The sequence below is a fragment of the Elephas maximus genome, chromosome 11 (assembly GCF_024166365.1).
Source record: "Elephas maximus indicus isolate mEleMax1 chromosome 11, mEleMax1 primary haplotype, whole genome shotgun sequence".
NCBI classification, from domain to species: domain Eukaryota; kingdom Metazoa; phylum Chordata; class Mammalia; order Proboscidea; family Elephantidae; genus Elephas; species Elephas maximus.
Window position 1 is genome coordinate 58,917,805 of NC_064829.1, and position 21,227 is coordinate 58,939,031.

At 49.4% G+C, this 21,227-nt stretch overlaps 2 protein-coding genes across 20 annotated transcripts in view; both read right to left on the reverse strand.

Annotated features, from left to right (window-relative positions):
• Positions 1–1,920, reverse strand: part of CFAP53 (cilia and flagella associated protein 53) — a 49,692-nt gene extending 47,772 nt beyond the window's left edge. For all 3 annotated transcript variants that reach the window (XR_007519251.1, XR_007519250.1, XM_049900618.1), the window contains exon 1: positions 852–1,920. Coding sequence is in view for 1 of the 3 variants with exons in the window: in XM_049900618.1 (XP_049756575.1) it covers positions 852–920 (69 nt within the window). In the remaining 2 variants the exon portion in view is untranslated. The remainder of the gene's footprint in view (positions 1–851) is intronic.
• Positions 1,921–2,024: 104 nt separating this feature from the next.
• On the reverse strand, positions 2,025–20,068 carry MBD1 (methyl-CpG binding domain protein 1). Of its 17 annotated transcripts, none has more exons than XR_007519249.1 (18): positions 19,897–20,068; positions 18,353–18,487; positions 11,548–11,662; positions 11,276–11,442; positions 11,106–11,188; positions 10,826–10,866; positions 10,306–10,452; positions 10,019–10,147; positions 9,780–9,854; positions 9,551–9,667; positions 9,398–9,466; positions 8,590–8,757; positions 7,949–8,245; positions 7,712–7,849; positions 7,209–7,343; positions 7,063–7,124; positions 2,575–3,904; positions 2,025–2,294 (listed from the first exon to the last, which is right to left on the reverse strand). XR_007519249.1 is itself a non-coding variant. In XM_049900603.1 (18 exons), the coding sequence occupies exons 2-18, from the start codon at positions 18,460–18,462 to the stop codon at positions 2,278–2,280; spliced, it is 2,016 nt and encodes a 671-aa protein (XP_049756560.1). In that variant the 5' UTR covers positions 18,463–18,487; positions 19,897–20,068; the 3' UTR covers positions 2,025–2,277. The 17 variants fall into 17 exon arrangements, 16 of the variants coding, with proteins under 16 accessions (XP_049756560.1, XP_049756559.1, XP_049756567.1 ...); XM_049900603.1 differs by having other exon boundaries at positions 3,759–3,904; XM_049900602.1 differs by having other exon boundaries at positions 2,025–2,666; positions 3,759–3,904.
• Between the last annotated feature and the right edge of the window lie 1,159 nt (positions 20,069–21,227).

Genomic DNA, 21,227 nt, shown 5'->3' on the forward strand with positions numbered 1-21,227 from the left:
AGTTTATGCATGAGCATGTTGTTTCTGCAATTAGATTATAAGCGCCTTGAAGGTAGGGATCAGGTAAATCTCCCATGGCTCATTGTAGTCACTGCTTTGTCTTCCCCAGTGAGGGTGCACACAGCAGGGGCTCAACCAGTACCTCTGCAATTGCCTAATCAAACACAGAGGGTTTCTGGCCTGTGGAAACTACTTTGTAGGAACAAAGGAATTCTCGTGCATCGACCAACAGTTTGTTACCTGTGTCTAGGACCCAAATTCTGCAGCAAGCAGCACTCCCTAGCCTCCACCACCACCCCAGGCTTAGAGACAACCAACAGTTCTATTTCAAGGCCTGTGGGGCCATTTCTGTCCAGCAATCGTCACGGTTGAGTTGAGCTGACACAGAAAAAGCTCTGTAACTGCTCACAACCCTTCACAGCCCAACCCCCCTTCCACAGACGACCTGTTGCAAGACCAGCCAGGGACCATACAGCTGTATCACAGGCCCAGATTTTCTGCCTTCTGCCCCAGTGCCCTTTCCACGACACACATCGCAAGGAGACAAACCTCCTTCGGTGTCTTGGAAACAGAAAGGATCCAAGATTCCAAGTGGTGATTCTCCAAATACAGTATCTAAATACTATGACTGGCAGGAAGACTTTCTTGGGAGCGTGGGGAGGGCCGGAGGAGGTAAAAGGCGGATGAGACTGACTTTCCTTATTGTTCCTCCTTTCAAAATTTAACTCATCGCCATCAGGCACCTGCGTCCCTTAAGGGGCCCTGGCTGGGGGCCCGGTTGGGCTGTGGGGAGGGAGGGGTCCGCTTCGGGGAGGAGAAAGCGGTAGCATCCCGCACACTGCCGCGCTTACCACGAGCACCACTTTGGGAGTGGGGCCCTTAACCTCCCGAGGTACGATGCCAAACCGCTGGCTGTACATTTTCGAGTCCCCTCAGAACGTGATTGGCGTTCACCGCGGTTCCCTAACCGCGATGACCAGCGTGCGCCGCAGCAGCTGTGCGGCGGTGTGGTTGCCACAGCACACCTCGCTGGGTGGGGGCAGGAGCGGGTGGGCGGCTAGGTCGGAAGTTGATTCCGTCACCATGGGGACCATAGACACCGGCACTAGCGACTTCCTCTTGGAGTTGGGTAGGGGAGGGTGGGCGATCCTCGCCCCGCCCTTTGCCAGATCCCCGGCCAGTCTCGCTCCCTTCCTCCTGGGTTCATTCATAACAACAGAAAAAGCCTTCTTAACCCGAAGAGAAGGCGAAGTTCTAATCATAATTCCAAAAGACTTTGCTCTTTATATCCTGTAATCAGTCTAAATGCCTGAAAAAGGTTTAGGAACTTTTGTGGGAAGGTTAAATTTCGTGACTTATCTGTAGGTTAATCTTGATGCCAGTAATAATCATCACAGGACAATCTTCTATTTATATAATTCTTTACAATTTGCAAAGTATTTTCACACATAAAACCTTTGAGCCTCACAAAAAACTTACAGGTTGATGGAACAGCTGGTCTTATCATGTTACAACTAAGACAAAGCTGAGAGCCTAAGTTTCTTGCACCCCACACCATCAGGAATAAAAAAATTTGTTATTGATAATAAAATCTTCCTATTGCACTGGGCAGAAACCAGGGCTTAGACTTGGGGTAGCCCAGGATGAGGGCAGATCAAATGGGTTGATGAGGCAGTCACATGACCTTGCACAATAAAGACCAAGAGTCTGAAAGCCGAGGGTCACAGTGGACCGGGGTCAGGACGTGGTTCAGAAGTCCACAAGTAATCAGGCCCTGAGGATCCCAGGCAGGAAACACGCAACGCAGATCAGGGAGCTTAGACCGGGCCCTCAGCACAGGTGGAGTACCACAGCTGCATTTTCAGTCAAGAGCAAGGTGGCAGCTAATACCTAAAGGCTAATTAAGAATGACACTTTGGTACTCCCATTCTAAAGTTGGGGTGAGTACAGAACACCAGAGCAGAGAAAAAAACAGTATTAGGTCAACAACTGACGTGAACTAATAAACTGCTGTGTATACCCACTTAAGGCTGCCGTTTACTGTGTATTAGCATTCCTTAATCATTTGTAATTCACACACTTCAGGTTTTTTATGTGGTTTCTGGATTTGAATTCCATTTCCTGAATTGCTGGGTCAGCTTTTGAGTCATAAAATAATGTCTTTCTTCTCTTTTAATAATCTTTTTATAATTCTTTGTCTTTTTTTTTTTTTTTCCTCCTCCTATAATGCTTCTTCTTTCAATTGCAGTTCGGTAAAATACTCATTTTCATTTACTGCTAAGAGTTTACGTAGCCTGAAACAAACAAAAGAGAAAGAAGTCAGATCGTTGTTTTGGTTCAAAACCGCTGTCCTTCCGGGCGGTTCCTCCACCTTCAAGTCCCAGGGGCGCCCGGCCGCGGGTTGGTCTGGGCGGAACCACCCCCCACGCCACACCCCTTAGGGTAGAAGAGAGGCAAGGACAACACCCTAAAACCAGTGCAGGGATTGGGAAGAGCGCTGAGACTTAGGGTTGAGGTTGTGCAGCCCGGAGGGTCGCGTCGGAGTGAGTTCTTGGAGGCGACGGGGAGGCTGACCCTTGGCGGTACCCAGCAGCCCTCGGACATCCCAGCGTCGGTCCTGAGCTCGTCGTGCCGTGCCCAGTAATTTAACTACAGCTCGGGTCTGCCTGTTTAACACCATTTGAGGAGTCGCTTTTCCTCCGGCCCAGGGACAAGCGTCTCCGCCACACGGAGGCCACGCCCCGGGACGGCCGAGGCCTGGGTTGAGGGGCAGTGTCTCCCAATCCCTGTGGGACGACCGCGGGCCAGAACCCCGGCCGCTAGTGTGGGCGCCCCCTGCAGGCCCATCCGGAGGCTGTAGGGGCCGGGCCTGACTGACGCCAAAGGCGTGGTGAGCCTCAGCCGACCCCCTCTCGAGGCCAGAGAAATGATTCACCCAAAGTCCTTCAAGTTAGGGAGGACCTTGATAGAACCTGACCTTGATCTCACCACCCACTATCCCAGATTCTCAGAGGCAGTCAACACTTACCACCAAGACCCATTCAAAAGAAACAATATATAAATCAGTAAAGGGGACAATAAAAAGCATTTTAAAATAATTTTAAAATAGAACAGCTAGGGATAGAAATTATTTAAATTACTTCTAATTCCTACTGTTCCCCAGCAAGGTTCACACAAGGACTGTCCTGATAATTTCCTTAATTCTGTATTTCCACCATTAAATTCCATGATAAAGTTGGAAATCCATTCACGATTTGTAATATACTGATGCATTTAATAAAATTTCATGGATCATATCTCTTTCATATCTGCATCCCAGTACTAAGTACAGTGTCTACCATGAGCCAGGTTCTCAACACTTGAATGAATGACACAAAAATAGCAGAGACCAGCAAGTTTTTTTCTGCGTTCGCTTGACAGAATTTCTGTACTTGCTGGAATCACCATGAAATCCATGGTCTTCAGGTTTGCATTTTCAGCAACGCAGTTTTACCAAGTTATCCTCAGGTGAGTAGTGCGACCCTTGGGAGCTGATTCATGGCAGAGTGGCTTTGTAATGTGTCACCTTGGCTAGGCTACATTTCCAGAACTCCCCTCCCCATATGTTTCCAGTTAGGATGGGCCACAAGAGACATTTTGTGTGATAACTGGAGGGCAGAAGTGAAGCAGTAGCATATTGTTTTTACACTTGGAAGACTGGTGCACGGCACCAGGCGCTGTTGCAGTTCACACAGGTTGTCATTTATCTGCTGGCTCACCTCGTTGGTGTGGGGCAGCAGCCAGGCCTGTAGCCAGGCCTGCAGCTGCTCCACCCTTCCCGGATCTTCCTTCTGCTTCTCTAATTCCTGGGCCAGATGTATAGTTAAGTCTGTGACGAAGGGCACCAGCTTCTTCTGCAGGACACCTACATCATCGAAGTTGGAGGTGGTGGGAGACTGACATGGGTTCCAGGCCATCCTCGTGGGCTCCAGGTCCTGCCCGTGGGCTCCAGTATGTCCTCGCTCGCCCACACTTTACATCCATCTTCCCTTCCCGACTGCCTGCCCTGCAGACTTCAAGCTCCAGCATTAGATGCAAAGACAACAGCCTTACAGAGACTGTTAAACCAGCTCCCACAATTGCAGTCAGACTACTATGATAAATTCCTTAAAATACATACACGCGTATATGTACATAACACATAATGTATTTTAAGGGATTTATCATATAGATCTGACCGTATACAATTACAGAAGTTGGTTTATTTATATATATAATGTTTACCTTAATGGTTCTGCTTTTCTGATTGTACCCTGACTGATACAAGACTCTTAACTCATGAGTCAGAATAATCAAATAAATTGTACTCAGAACATCACTGGAAACCCTGGTGGCGCAGCAGTTAAGAGCTGTGACTGCTAACCAAAAGGTCAGCAGTTGAATCCACAAGGTGCTCCGTGGAAACTCTATGGGGCAGTTCTACTCTGTCCTATAGGGTCACTAGGAGTTGGAATTGACTCAATGGCAATGGCTTTTTTTTTTTTAGAACAGCACTGTCAGAACTACCAGCGTTGGGTGATCAGATCCTCGAGCAAGCAAAGCGATATCAGATTATCCAGATTCTAGACTTAGAGTGAACTAGGTAAGGCAGGGCAGGGGAAGGGGCTGAGGAGGGTGGCAGAGGGCTACACGGTGTGCATTAGAATTGGGAAATGGCTAATCCACACCTGAATCAATCATCTAAAGCTACAGAGCCTGGACTAGGGTAAGGCAAAGGAGGTACCTAGGGTACGGGATCTGAGGAGACATTCACCCTGTCCCAGCACTGTAAAGCTGGCTAAGTAACAAATTACAGGTCTCATGTTTTTGGCATTTTATGAATGAAGAATTGGAGGGAGTGAAGCAGAGTCAGGACTGGCCCTTGGACAGGACTCAAAGAAGGAACTCAAGCTTTCTAGCAAAAAAAAAAAAAAAAAAAAACAAGCACAAAGGTCATTAGGGGCAGGGGAGACAAGTTGTCAGGACAAAGGATCCAGGCTGGCAGGTTCAGCTCTGAAGACCATTTTGGCTGAGGGGGAGTCAGAGTGACAAGCAAAATGGACAGGAGCCAACGGGAAGGATGCCCTTTAAAGCTTAAAGAATCCTATGCAATACCACAGCCTGGGAAGAACCTAGTCTCTGGATGAACAGGGATGACCTGCAGGTGCTCTGAAAACAAGGTGACCCCATCCACACACAACCTTGCCACTCCCTAGACTGTGCTGGAGGCAGGGGTACAAATGGTTTATTATAATATTTATATTAATTCACTTTGTGTTTTCAAGGTCATTGAAAACTTGTCACTGTAATATTGTTACCCATTACTGTGTATAGGATTACAGTGTAGTTTAGTGGCTTAAAAGAACAAGATGTTTACAGCCTGTGTTTGATTCTAGGCTCTACCAATATTAGCTATTTAACATTGGACATGCTAATTTATTTCTCTCCATCTGTTTTCTCATCTGTAAAGATGGGCAAAATCAATATCCTCCTAAAGACTGTTTTGCAGATTAAATAAATTGGGTCCACAGGAGGAACTCACCAAACAGCAGTTCCTTTCTTATTTATTCACATTACATTTTCAACTGCTGACTCCCTGAGGAAATATTTGAGAGACACTGCCCAGTCTAATCCAGAAGGCACTTAAAATTGTTGATGAGAATAAGCTGTCTAGGTTGTTCTGTAGAGGCTTTAATTCTATCCCTCTCCCCACCCCTAATACCCACACTTCTGATCCAACTCAGACCCCTGGAGCAAACGCACAACTTTCTACTCTTTTCCTTTCCTTTTTACTTTCTCTACAAGCTCAAAGTACTGAATAGGCCTGCTCCTCTGGTTTGGTGGTAGATTTTCCCCATTCCTATAGACTCCTACATAAACCCTGGCAACCAATCTATGGTTCAATCCCTGAGTAGATCAGTTTTCTCTCTCATAAAACCAGTCCGTAAATATCACTTTGAATCCTAATCTGCAGAAGCCTCTAACCTAATGTTTTCTAGGTCAAGGTTTTATAAAGTCCTTGGACCTAGAGAAGAGGGAGTAGGTCTGTATGTTGAATGAGGTTTACTGTGTACAGAATGGAGCAACACAAAACCACTTCCTGCTACTCGATGCCCTCCGTCCATTTCCCCTTAATTATCCTTTCTCTTTCCTCTCTTTTTAAGAACTGCCATTATAGACATTACAGCATGTCATTACCTTTTTTGTTGATATGTAATAGTTTCATGCACAGGGTAACTGTGTCCCAAACTAGATTACAAGCTAGCTGTAAGCAGGAATCCTTTGTCTCTCGAAGGCTAAACTTAACGGGGTTCACTGTCTTCACTACTGTATCTCAACACTGCTGTGTACGTGGAGGGATTTCTGGCCTGTAGCAGCTAGTTTATAGGAACAGAGAGACCCAAGTGCTTAGGCCGATAGTTTGTTGCCTGCGTCTGGGCTCTGTGCAGGGCCTGTAAACATTCTACAGGAGGCACCACTCCCCTGTTTTTCCCCACCATTCCAGTCCTCACAGGCACCTAATGGCAGGCTTACGGGGACAGTTCTGTGCAGCAGCTGAAATGATTGAGTTAGTAACCTCGAAAAAGACCCAGGAAAGGCTCAAGAAACACTCACAGGCCAGCCCCACTCCACGGATGATGCTCTCAAAAGGGGTTAGGACCAGCCTGGGGTCACAGAGCTGCATACTGACCAGCTCAGGATACAGCTCTCCTGCCCACCCCACCTCTTGGCCCGGCACCATTTCTGTGACACACTGCCCACTGCCAGAGGACATCTTACCCAGTCATCTCTTGGAGGCTTCAAAGGCCTTCAACACCCCTAAATAATGATTTTCTAAGTAAGAATGTATATATCTAAGTCTGACCCCTGTGGGACGTTCTTAGGGAGATGGGGATCAAGCTTTCCTTCCTTTTTCTTTCAAATCTCATCATAGGGCATCAAGGCCTTCCTGCCCCGCTTCAAAGGACAGCACTGACCTGAAGCCTGTTGGGCCTGGAGGTGCCAGCACCCACCCCATCCCACCCCTCACTGTGCGAGGCACACCTTGGCAACCAGATCGCTGTGTCCCGGAAGCGGGTTCCACCCAGGCTGAAAATCTCCGTGATCTGGGGAAGAATTAACATCGTCGGTCAACGTGGTGGGCGGGGCTAAGAGGGCCAGGGCAGGGTGGGGCGTTCCCCAACACTGACCACGGGTGTGCCAGCTCCTCCTGCCTCCTCCTCTGGTGCTGGGTCTAAGGCAGAATCATCCCTATTCTCCTCCCCCTTGTCCTCCTCGGGGTCAGGTGGCTCCTGCTTCACAGGTCTCAGGCCTGTGTTTATTGCCTGAGAAAAGAAACAGGCAACAGCTAGCTAGGCAGGGTTAGCTTGAAGAAAGTCTCTATCAGCTAACCATCCATGTGTCCAACGATCCCGCCTCCATCACAGTTAGGCACAGAAGCACCATTTCTCTGCCTACAGGCTGCACTCATTACTATTCCTCATAGATCTCCATTTCTCTTAGCAGGAAGCAAAGCGAGCACGGGTAGCGGACTGCAGAGGGTGGGGCATCTGCTAGACAGGCGGGGTAATTCTGCAGAAGGGCTGCAGTCAGCACACTTATTGCTCTGCTCAAGCCACCACTGTAGCTCTCCATCACTCAGTTTACACTCCTCCCCACATAACACCAACAAAAGACCCATCGCTGACCCCACCTTGCTGGGACAGCCAGGCAGCAATACAGGAGAAATCCGGATGGCTGTGCCCGGTGTCCAGTCTTCTTGGGCATCTACCTTCTCTTGCTTCACCTGTGTTGGGGCCACAACCCAACTCAGGCCAGGGCACTGGGACTCCTACATGAGGGAGGATTGCAGCTGACTTGGCCCTAGCTTCCTGGCAAGAGGCTGGGTAGGGGTCAAGAAGGGCAGGATAAAGTGGGGGAGAAGGATCACCTGCAATGGAGCCTCTGTGGAAAGGGCAGGACCAGGCACTGGCACGGGACTGCTTGCGCCCTCCCGTAGGAACACAAGGTCAGTGCCAGGTGGGGGCAGCACAAAGCCACCACCCGTCTCCTGCTTCATTGAAGTCTGGGCACGGCCAGGTAGGGCTATGGGCATGACCAAGGGGGATTCCAGAGTGGGCCCAGGCTGGCGCCGGCGGGCAGAGACAGGCTTCCTTCGACAATGGTAGGGTGAGGGCAGCTCTGCTCCATCCTCAGACCCTGCCCAGACACTTGGTAGGAGCCGCTTCTGCAAGGAAAGATGGGGGTCTTATGGCATCCTGATACCATGACCAGCCACACCCATCCCGCCCTGCTTAATGTGCCAGCTGATCCCCCATGAAACCCAGCACGGTATCTGCTTACACATGAGACCCTCATGGAATCTGCTAGTCTCCCGTTAGCACTACCAGTACCACCTAGACCTCACTCACCCAAGCACAATGTTTGCTAGTCCTCAGCCAAACCCATGCCCTGCCCACCCCTCCCAAGCTGCAGGAGCCATCTGCCCAGTCCACCCATCTGCCAAGCCTGCTCACTGGAATGCCTGGCTCAACTTATCCTACCCACAAAACCCTTTCCTGCTCCACCCACCATGGCAAACTGCAGGCACTGGCGCCAACGGCACTTCTGGCGCTTCTGGTTGCTGCCTCCAAATTTGGGCTTGTCGCAGCAGAAGTCACAGCGGCCACAGTCTGTCCGCCGCAGGCAGGCTGCACAGGACCCGCACTTCCGGTTCTGCCGCCGGTTCGTGTAAGGCTGCTGGAGGGTGGGAGTGGGGCCGTCATTAGGACTAAGAGAGGACACACTTAACCTATCACTAGTGCTGGTCCTGCTGCTCCTCCATTGGTCCTACTGGAGGAGCTAGTCATACCCTAGCCTCAGCCTGCTGACTCCCCACTGGTCACACCACAGTGTTTGCTAGTCCCACACAGCCACAATTACTGTGCTGGCCAGCCCTCGACACCTCAGCGTTGTGGGTGTTCCATCCATTGCTATACCTGCTAGTCTCCCACTATGTCCTAGAAAAATGTCTTTGACCTCCTCCTCCAGTAAGACTTTGCTGATCGTCTATTAGCTCCCATCACTGCGCCTACCACGTCTGCGCGTCCAACACGAAACCCTAATTGCTACACCTATTGCTCCATTAGTCCCATCAACGTGTCTGCTAATCCTGTCATCAACCCAACCAGTGTTGGCTCATCTTACATTGGGCACTGTCACTGTGCCTGCTGATTCCGTATTACTGTCCCCCCACACTCTGCTCATTCCATAGCAGTACCTATTACTGCGCCTTGTTGTTCCCCTATTAGGCCCATTACAGCATCTCCTTCTTTAAGGTTAACCAAATACACTGGAAAAGTCTAGGCTTATCGTGTCCAGGTGGGGTGGGGCCACTCACTAGCTCGTCCTCGTCTACACAGTAATAGATGAGCTCAGCAGGTGACGAGGGGGCCAGGGCTCTGGGGTGCTGCAGAGGCAAATGGGGCGGGGGTCAGGGCATGTACTGAGTAAGATTAGGGTTGGGCCTTTCCCCTGCCCGCCAGGGCCTCACCAGCTCTGTGGACTCAGGAGGCTGCAATAGGGGTGGCGGAGGCAACGGCTGGGTTTGGGGGTGCCGCCGGGCAACAATCTTGGGGTCACAGCCTCCTCTGCGGCGGCCATGTCTGCCCTGGGAGAGAGCCGAAAAAAGTGATTTGAGTGATTTGGGCAGATACACGACCCCTACGAGTGCAGAAAGCATGCATGGGACAGGTAGGCAGTGTGTGGAAAGGGGCACTCACAGCAGGGGGAGCCACAGCCAGGGGAGGGCGTCGCTGACATCGTTGATGGCGGCGCCGGAGGCGGTGGGCAAGGTGCTGGCAGAAAGGGGCAGGTAAGAGGGACCAGGGAGGTGAGCGTGGGGTAGGGGAGAAAAAGGAAACATGAGGTAGGTAAGGCCAGGTGGGGAGGAAGCAGCAGCAGCGCCAACTTTAACAGTAGAATAAGTCTGCCCTAGCCCTGGCCCACCAGCCTAACTCACCCGCAGGCAGCGCCGCTGGACGCACCTCCACTGGCGCCTGAGACCTGGGCGGGGTGGGCGGAGGCAGACTCGGCAACAGCCACAGTCTTCTCGGGTCTGACAGCCCCGGCATACTCCACACCCTCGGCTCTGTGGGTTGGGCCGTAGGCGTGATGGACGGGCCCAAGAGCATGAGTGCCAGGGGCCAGGGGCATGAGGGTCAGGGTCTAAGGATCACAACTTGGGCCATAATAAGCAAAGCCCAGGGCGAGCCTCAGGCCCACCCCACCTGACTGTGTCCGACTCACCCTCTCCACAATCCGGAGGCAGCGTCTCTGTTCGCATTTGCAGAACAGCCCAGAGGCCACATCATGGGGCAGCTGCAGGAGGCAGGTGGAACAGGCCCCGCAGTCCTCGGTCACCTGGCAGGCTGTGCACTCCCCGCAGCCCACACGCTGCCAGCAAAGGGTAGGGTGAGGTCATGGACCCAGGCAGGGTGCCCTAGGAGCATGGACCCCCCATCCCATGTCTGCTGATCCAACTTTAGCCTCCACCAACGTGCCTGCTAGTCCTCCATTAGCCTCATCGCTGTATCTGGTAATTACTGATCAGTTGCCATCACTGTGTCTGCTGGTCCCCTGTTAGCCTCATCACTGTATCTGCTGACACTCCATTACTTCCACTACTGTATCTGCTGACCCACAGCTAGCTCCCTATACAAAGACCAACACCCTGTGGACCCAACACCACTCCTTTAGACCTTCCATCAGCCCTTATCACACCTTGATCCCACCACAGGGTTGTGAAGAGGAGGCAGGTCATGCTTACCTTAAACATCCTCTGCTCTCGGTTGAAGGCAATTCTCTGAACTGAGGGGAGACAAAGGGAGGGAGAGAAGTGGAAAGTAAGCACCGAACACCTGACCTCATCCACTACCTCTGTCCTGACTCTCACCATTCAGCCTCAACTCACGGCTGATACTTCCAACACTCAGCCTCCAAACACACCAGCAGCCTCTGTTCCAATAGCTACCATTCAACCTCCACCCTCACCTGACACTGAGCTTACTCCAGCTTCCGTCTCCCAATGCCCCCTGGGGGCCGCTTACCTCGGCAGTCCTTGCACAACGTCTTGAGCCGCTTCCTCCGGGTGCCATCCACAGAAAAGTGGATTCCGCAGTTCTCACAACATCTGAGATGGGAAAGATGGGTGTGGGGCCCTGAGTGTGCTCGGGCCACATCCCTCACCCACTTAGCTCAACCCCAGGCCAACACTCACCCAGGTGCAGGGAATGAAGCCGGGGCTGCGTCAGTGTCAGCCTTGGTCTCATCCCCCGGGGCCTCCTTCCTAACATCACCCTTACAAGGTCCAACCTGACGTTGTCGAGATTTGACTGGCCTTGAAGGCTTCTTCCGCTTCCTGCTGGGGACAGCCAAAACATGGGCCTGGAGATGGAAGTGAGAGCAGGGGAATGCAAGCCAGTGAGTGGGTCGCCAGGTGAGTGGCTGACACAGCCACTCCTGCCTAGGCACCCCACATTATGGAAGTACCTTGGGGGCTGGATAGCATAGGACACCATGCTTGAAGTCGAAGAGGGTGAGGTCACATGCGGGGCCCAAGTATCGGGTCAGCTCAACTTTGCTTCGTATCCGGTCTCCTGTGGGGCTAGGGGTGAACCAGAAAGGGTTAGCACCCAAAGTGATCCACTGCCACTCCACTCACACAACTCTCCCACAGGACTGATAAACTTGCCTGCAGGGCTGGTGGGATACAGGAGGCAGCCTGGGACCTGCCTGAGAACCCCACCCAGGCCCCACTCCAAATAACCCTGAATAATATGGGCATAAAATATGAATATAAATATATGTATACAAACATTAATAAGTAGTTCAACAGATACAAATATACAAGTAGTCCCCAACCTACGATGTATCCAAATTATGATGAATTGCACTTACAACTATCCTTTTTTTCTGTCCATTTAGACTTTTACTGTAAGGCACCTTAAATCTCTTTCTCTACCCATTACACAGTTCCAAAACCACTTCCACGTCATAGGTATGTTAGAGCAGCACCCGCACTTCTCAATACCAAATTCTGTCTTAGTTATCTACTGCTGCCATAACAGAAATACAAGTGGTGGCTTTAACAAAAAAATTAATTTTCTCCCAGCTTAGAAGGCCAGATGTCCAAATTAGGGGAAGGCTTTCTTTGTCAGCTCTGGAGGAAGGTCCTTGTCTCTTCTGAGCTTCTGCTCCTGGGTGATCTTCACGTGGCTTGGCATCTCTCTTCCCCCATCTCTGCTTACTGGCTGCTTGTTTGATCTCTTTTATATCTCAAAAGAGATTGACTCAAGACACACCCTACACTAATCCTGCCTCACTAACATAACAAAGGCAACCCATTCACAAAGAGAGTTATAACCACAGGCGTAGAGATTACAATTTATGTATTTTGGGGGAACACAATTCAGTCCGTAACATTCCAAACCTTTAACCCGCCCCAAATTCATATCCTTGTCATATCAAAACACACTCACCCATCACATCATCACAAAAATCATAAATCGCCTCCAAGTATAAAGTCTCATCTTCTGAATCACATAAACCAAACATGGGTGAGTCTACAGATACATTCCATCCTGGGGCAAAACTCCTCTTCATCTGTGAACCTGTGACATCTAGATGACAAGTTACCTATCTCCAAAGTACTATGGTAGACGGGGCACAAGTAGACATTTCCATTACAAACAGGAGAAACTGGAGGTAACAAAGGGATAACGGGTACCAAGCCAGTTCAAAACCCAGCAGAAAAATTTACATTAGCTCTCAAGGCTTGAAAATAATCCTCTGTTCTCTGAGACCACCTGGGCAATGGTCTCACCTTCCAGGCTTTGGGTGTTGGCCACGCCCTCCAGATTCTAGATGGAGGCCCCTTGGCCCTGGGCTTCAGCTCACTGGGATAGCAACTCTGCTCCCTCTGCTTTGGGCAGCCACATTCTCCTAGTCCAACTGAGTGGCAATCCCAACCCCTTGGCCCTGGCAGGCTCCACTCTTCTGCCCCTAGGGCATGGCAGCCTCACCCCCTCAGCTTTGGGCAGTGGCACCATCCCCCGGCACACCCTAACAGCAGCCCCACGTACTAGAACCGAATTGCCGAAAATGAGACTCTTTGAAACCTAGGAGGCTGTGGCCCCACCACTGAGATCCAGGAGACTGTGGGTGGCCTCACCCTTTGAAACCAAGAAGCTCCTGCTTCCCATGCTCCTTCCAACAGTTCTGCTGATCTCCGAGCTGCTCCAGGGATGGTCCTTTTCTTTTCTTGGAGGAGAAGAGGTGTAGCTCCTTTGGCCTGTTTCCTGCCTGTAGAATTCTAAGAGGCAGATGGCATTCCTTCCCTGTACCCCTTCAGTCTAAGCTGATGGGTTTTCTGCTGTGGTGGCTGGTTAGAGCCATCAGTCACAGGCTTGCTTAATTTCTTTAACAAAAGATTGTGTAGCCACGTTCTTAGTGGAAATTCTAGGATACATGTCCTTAGTTTGCGCAACAGAATCTTCCAAACATTTAAGTTTTGTTTTCATTTTGCACGGTTGATTTTTAAGTCCATCTTTTTCCTTTTGCGTTTTACCATAAGCAGCAAAGAGAAACCACGTGACTGCTTTAAGATCATGCTTAGAAATCTCATCAGCTAGATACCCAAGTTTATCATTTATAAGTTCTGCCTTCCACCAAACATTTGAACATTATTCAGATAAGTTCTTTGCCACTGCATCAAACGTGTCACTCTTTCTCCATTGTCCAAATACATGCTCATCATCTTTTAAAGCCTCACCAGAAGCACATCTAATGTCCACATTTCTAGCAATATTCTGTTGCTCGTGCCATTTGCAGTCTCTGAAACAAGAGACTTTCTCTATAGTTCTCACTTCCTTCTGAGCCCTCACCAGAACTGCCTTTGACATCCGTGATTCTACCAACAGTCTCTCCAAGGCAATCTAGACTTTTACTATCAAGCACCTTAAAACTCTTCCAGCCTCTACCCATTACCTAGTTCCAAAATCACTTCCACATGGTAGGTTTTGTTAGAGCAGCACCCCTACTTCTCAGTACCAAATGCTGTCTTAGTTATCTATTGCTGCTATATCAGAAATACCACTGATGGATGGCTTTAACAAACAGAAATTTATTTTCTCAACAATTTACGAGGCTAGATGTTCAAATTCCGGGTGCTGGCTCTAGGGGAAGGTTTTCTCTGTTGGCTCTGGAGGAAGGTCCTTGTCTCTTCTGAGCTTCTGTTCCTGGGCGATCTCCAAGTGCCTTGGCATTTCTCTTCCTCCCATCTGCTTACTCACTTGCTTGTTTGATCCCCACACTAATCCCGTCTCTTCAACGTAACAAAGACAACCCACTCCAAAATGGGTTCATAACCACAGGCATAGAGGTTAGGATTTACAACACATATTTTTGAGGGACACAATTTGCAGTGCAATGGATCACTTTTGTGTGGCCTTTCTCGCTACGGTCTTGTAACTCCCACCCAAGTGACTGCGTCCCCATTACCCTGTTGCTGTCAAGTCGATTCAAGTGTTTGGGTGGGGCTGTGTGAATAACTCTGGCTCACCAAGGGGATTGGTCAGTTTTGCCATCCCACTAGTCTTACAAAGAGAGCCAATTCAAAAGCAGGGAGAAGATCTCATCACCACCAAAAACAGCCAAAAGAGGAGTGTTTCCTTTGGACCCAGGATCCCTGCACTGAAAAGCTCCTGGAATCAGGAGACCATGAGAGAGAGAGCTATAACACTCAAGACAGTGAGAAGCAGTGGCAGGGAAAAGGGGGCAGGAGAGACTGGCAGGAGATAGCACAGTGGGATTCCTGGCCTGTGGAAGAAGAAAGCTGAACACTTTTGGGCATTTCTTGCTGGTGGAGTAGGGTGCCTCAGGAAACTTGCTGGCAGAGCTGAAAGAGCTTTGTAATACTTGTCTGAGCAGGGCAGAGGCCAAGAGGCCAGAGAGAGGCAGGCTTGCAGGCACAGCTGAGAAGAGGCTGTCCTGATGGAAGAGCTCTATCTTGAGCATTCCTGGACCTGAACTGTAATCTGTTACTTCCGTAACAAACCCCATAATTGTATGGTCTGTGAGTTCTGTGTGGCCATTGCAATGAATTATCAAACCCAGCAGAGAAGTAGAGAGTGTTGTGGTAGGGACAGCTGGTATCAGGATTAGTAAACATGGAGGAAAGAGGAGGCATGTCTGACCTCTGCCTCATAGGAATAAGAATCAACCTTGGGCTGTTGATCTTGATTCTCCTTCCCCCTCAAAGTCAGAGGAGATCGGACATCACTCCTATGCCATTTTTACACAATTCAATACACAAGAACACCTTATCACCAATCATATGTACTATACACAATGTTTCAGGGAGCAATTTGCTGATGTTATTTGCAGATGTTCACTCGCAGACATTCAGCATATCCAGAACACTGCATCTTCCCGGGAGGAGGTTATGGGAAAATGCATGCAGGGGATATGGAAAAAACTGCTGAGTTATGTGAACACACTCCAAGCATCTGATCAGGATAATACAGTGGAAAAATCGTCCATATGCAAGAACACTGAATTTAGAGCTCAGTATCACCAATGTGGAACAGCTCATACATTAAGAAGGGGAACAGACAGATCAGTGCTTAACGGGTTTTGAAGAGAAATGTTAAAGAAGAAATAATGACGAAGAGAAAGAAGAGAAGTTATCAAAAATTCTACAGTGAAAGAATTAGCTGGAGATTTCTCTAAACTATATCAGGGGCTTCAGTTGCTTGAAAATATGGACCCAACATTGATTGCTTTGCTAAAGTCAACAGGCAGACTGGGGAAACTGAGATGTTACCGTGAAACAGATGAAGAAAAAAAGAAAAAGACCATACAGACAACTCTCGCTACCCTTCTGACTAGAAACACCATCCCCATTCTCAGGGATAATCCAGATGATCCAGAACCTTCCACAAGTAGAGCTGTTACCGTAACTGACAAAATGTCAACATCATCCAACTCTTTATCACCAAAGTAAACTTTTACTATTTACGTATTTTTTAACGTATATATAAAAAACCCAAAAAACCAAACCCACTGCCATCGAGTCAATTCCAACTCATAGCGACCCTATAGGACAGAGTAGAACTGCCCTACAGAGTTTCCAAGGAGCATCTGGTGGATCTGAACTGCTGACCTCTTGGTTAGCAGCTGTAGCACTTAACCAGTACGCTACCAGGGTTTCCAATGTATATACGTGTATATTAAAATACATCTATTACCTTCTGTGTAATGGTTCCAACCCCCAACAACAACAAAGATCAGATTTATAAAGATACTGATAATTAAAGACAACAATGAAAACTTAAAAAAAAAAAAAAGTGAAGTATTCAACTTATGTCAGATTGGACTTATGACAGAGTCATCAGAACAGAATCCCACTGTAAGTTAAATCCCAGAACTGTAAGTTAGGCACTACTTTTACTTAACAACACAACACATGCTGGCACAATAAATAAAAATAACCATAAATAGGAACACAAATGTTAAATAACACATAAATATGCTAGCTATACAATACCTTTTTTAATTGAGTATCTTTTCAAACATGCCTGTATATCTCTTGAATTTGAGATAGGATCTCCTTCCAAAGGGAAGGCTCAGTCACTATCCTAATGTTATAAAAGATTCTATTCCCCAAGCTCAGGGTTCTTCTCTTGTAACATAACCCAGTGCTTCTGCAGGTGCCATTTAGCCCTCTTCACGTCACTCTGTAAGAACTGGCATGAGGAGAACCCGAACAAAAATGATGATACTCTGGGTACTGCTACTGCTGTGAGTAGTAAACTGTCTTTAATCTCTGACCCAGGAGTCTCATATCTTCTAATAGCATCCACAAAACTGTTACATGCTCACTTATTATCTTGCCCCAAGGGTAAAATCTCAGATCTTTCTGTGGGAAAACAGTCTATCTCACCTAGATAGCCTAATCAGAGCCTTAGGCCCTGAACATTCCCTGATAATGAAGGCTGGGTATTAAGCCTCCCTCTGTCTCATTTCCTTCTTCCTTATCAGGGAAACTCCTTCTCTATTCTGGATGTGCAGTAAACTATCTTTGTACCGCTTAAGTATGTACATCATACGGCACCTGGCCAACCCTCACACAATTTCAGTCTCTGCCAGGAAGGGCTACCATCCGTCAGTTTGTTGTACTGTGGTGCCTTGCGTGTTGCTATGATGCTGGAAGCTATGTCACCAGTATTTCACATACTAGCAGTGTCACCCATGGTGACCAGGTTTCAGTGGAACTTGCAGACCCAGACAGGAAAAAATGCCTGTCGATTTACTTCCAAAAAATTTCACTGGCCAATGAAAACCCTACGGGTCACAAAAGGATACTGTATGATATAGTGCTGGAAGATAAGCCAGCTGGAAAGCACTCAAAGTATACAGCAGCATACTAACAATCGTGAACATGGCGCAGGAACAGGCAACATTTCACTCTGTTGTACATGGGGCTCCCATGAATCAGAGCCAACTCAACAGCAATTAATAACAGCCAGGAAGGGGATGAAGTTCTTGGCCTACAGCATGGAAGATGGGTGCATGCAGGCCATCAACCCTGTGTTGGCTGTGGAGTGAGACCCGCTGGCCATGGGGGACTGATATGTGGAACTAATCGTTATCTGTCTCTATGTAAGTAAAGCATTATTGCAACCCATGCCTGTGTCAAGGTGTGTTTTTCTTGGCTATCTTAGACACTGACTCAATACTTTCATAGTTCTTGACAATCATATTTATGTTTATTTACTATTTTTCAAAGTTTTATGTTGTTGTTAGTTGCTATCAAGTGAATTCCGACTTACAGTGAACCTGTAGGACAGAGTATAGCTGCCCAATAAGGCTTCTTAGGTTGTAATCTTTATGGGAGCAGATTGCCAGGTCTTTCCTTCCACAGAGCAGCTGGTGGGTTTGAACCACTGACCTTTTAGTTTGCAGCTGAGCGCTTAATCACTGCACCACCAGGGCATATAAATATTTGAATAAGTGTGTAACTAAATATAAAAAGTAATTATATTTGTAGTTTTACCATATTCCCCTATAAAATTAGCAATTCAGAGACAAAAACACTCAAAACGAATATAAAAACTTTATCATCTATGTCACTAATACATTCTAAAACATATATAAAAGTTTGTGTTTATGAACTTGAATATCTACCTGTTTACATGTAAAATTTTAACCCCACCCATACCACATCCTCTGATTTCACCCTGCCGCTAACCAGGCTCAGTCCCATCCCTGACTCTGCCCACAACCCACCCATTACCTCTCGTAATATGTGTCTGAGCGCCCACAGGTAACCCCTGACTTGCGTAAGACCTCTCGGCGCTTCCAGCCAGGGCCCAGGGCTGGGCAATCCAGCCAGTCCTCCGCCATGGGTGCCACGGGAAGAGACGGTGGCCTGTGAGGTAAAGCGGGGGAAATGAGAGAAACTGAGGCTCTAAGAAGGGATGAGTTGTGCCCCAGGCCACACACAGCCCTAGTATTCACTAATACTTGTTCAGGACCTGCCACAGGCAACCAGCCCATCCATGGAAGAGGAAAACCCCTACTCCTGTTCCACTCTCTCCTGTCCTGGGTTCAGGAGCTCCCTATTCACTCCTATTCTTGACCTAGTAGACTCCACTGCTCTCCATCTTTGACCCAAGGACTCCCATTTCTCTCTTTCAGTATCCTGATCCCCATTTCCTTCCAATTCTCAAGCTGGGAGCCCATCATTTCTCATTACTGCCAACCAAGGAAATTTTCAGTCTTTCCCTGTTCCTCCCTGGCCTTGACCCAGGATACACTCCCTGTCTTTGACCTAAGGGCCCCCAATTCTCCCCTTTGTCAGTCTGAGACCCCCATACTTCCAATCTTCAGCCTGAGAGGTCTCATTTCACTCGATCATCAGTCCAAGAGATTTCCATTCTTCTCATCCCGACATTTTTTTTTTTTTTTAGGTCCCAAGTACTTTATCTCAGTATTCTGCCTACCCATTCTTCTTCATCTACTCGAGTCCTCAATTTCTGTTCTGCATTGTTTTAACTCTCCCATTCCTTCCTACTGTTTGATGTCCTCTTATTGCGCTATCTCAGTGTTATGATTTCTATTTCCTCTGTTCAAGAGTCCCCAACTCCTCCATGTCCTTGGCCTGAAGCGTCACTTATTCCTTCTCTTCCTCAGCATGGAAGTCTCCCATTCCTCCCCCTTCTTTAGCACAAGAGCTTCCCCCAATTATTCTCCCTCTCAGTGTTCTGACCCAGTTTCTCCTCAATGCCAGCCAGAAAATCACCCAATTTCTCTCCTCTACAGCGAAAAAGCTCCCTACTCCTCCTATTCTAGGTTCTCATCCTCCATTCCTCTCTCATCAACCTAAGACTCTGATTTCTCTCAACATTCTAACTCCTCCTACATCCCTGTCTGTTCTCATCTAGAGATCATGCCACCTCTGTTAGCGTCTGATCACTATCCTTCTTCGTCTTCCATATGGGCACCCCACTCTTCCCTTCCACGCGTGCCAACGCCCCCATCTCTCTCTGTCATCGGCCTGAAGGCCCCTCATTCCTCCCGTTCAGCGTTCTGAGTCCCTCATTCTTCTCTGTCCTCTTTCATGATCCCGACACTCCTACTTGTCAGCGTTCCGAACCCCATTCCTCCCCGTCCTCTTCCTAAATCCCCCCATTCCTCCCTTCCAGCATTCCGACGCCGCCATTCCTCCCTCTCATTGGTCTGAGGGCCCTTCATTCCTCCTCGTCAGCTTTCTGAGCCCCAATTTCTCTCCATCTTCCAGCTGGGCGCTCCCCACTTCCACTCCTATGGCTGTCTCACCAGCTCAGCGACGGGCTGGTAGCTTCCGCCGTTCTAGGCTCCCGGACCCATGGCGAAAAGGCCGGCTTGTCCCTTTTGCATCGTCCTACTTTTCCTTCTCAGCAGCCGCCGCTCTTAAGTCCTAGCTGTCGCCGCCGCAGCCGTTCGTTACTCACGGAACCGGAAATCCGCTGACTGCTCTTGGGCACCGCCCCTGGCACGCCTGCGCACTAATACTCTGCGAGCACATGCCCTTAGTGGGGAAGCTCCTGCGCCTGCGTGCTTATGTTCCACAACTGCGCGCGCAAGTTGCGGACCCGCCGTGCCTGCGCACTGACATCCGACTGTGGCTCGCTGTCCTATCAGATATCTGCAGCAGCTGCGCATCTCACTTCCCCATCCGGCGCGTACTAGTCCCACCAACACTTTGTTTGCGCCTGCGCCGTCCGGTCCCAAACTAAGGGTGAGTGGGGACTGGAGTTACGCCTGCGCTCTCCATCCCTTCCCGAGTGTCGGGAAGAGAAGGAACGGCGAACGCTGGGGTTGCGCCTGCGCACTCCCCTTCTCAGGCAGCGCGAGTTTTTCTGCCAGACTTGTTGCAGCCTGGACTCTCAGCTCTCCCCGTCTGTCTCTCGCAGGTGTGCACGGGCAGGAGGGACGTGTCAGCGGCTAGGGCTGTGCCTGCCCAATCCCTTTTTCCAGCAGGCGCCCGCCTCTACCACCTCTCGACTGGGTCGCGCCTGTGCTGTCTCTCCCTCCGAGCACCTGCCCCATGGGCTTTTGCGTCCCGCACTCCCCTCCCCGCCGGACATTCGAGGGAGCGAGCGGAGACCGTGAGTCGTGCCGCGCGCAAGCCGCACCTCTTTCCGAGGGAACTGGGGGGGGGGGCGGTGCCCGCTGCAGGTAAATAGTGGGCACAGCTGTGCGACCGAGCGAGGGCGTGCCATCCCCCCAAGGTCTTGCCGTGGGACTGAATACACCCTGCAACCGGAGGGGGCGGGGCCGGGGTTCCGGGAACGGACTGCGGGCTCCTGCTGTATACCTGCCCCCACAGGGAAGAAGCTTGTGTCTGTTCCTAAATCCACCGCTAGTCTGGAGTAGATTCCCGCTCACACAGTAGTAGTAGATCAGCCACACGCTGCATGAGTGCTAACTGTATACCCACTGTCCCAAAATGAGAAGCTGAGAACCTTGGTCTCTCCCTTGTCAGGTCACATCCCCACAGCCCAAGGGGGTCCTGCAGAGTACAGAATAGGTGCCAACTGTGTACTTGCTCCCTCCCCATGTACTACCCAAAACCACCAAACCAAACCCGGGGCTGTGGAGTCCATTCCCATTCAGCGACCTTATAG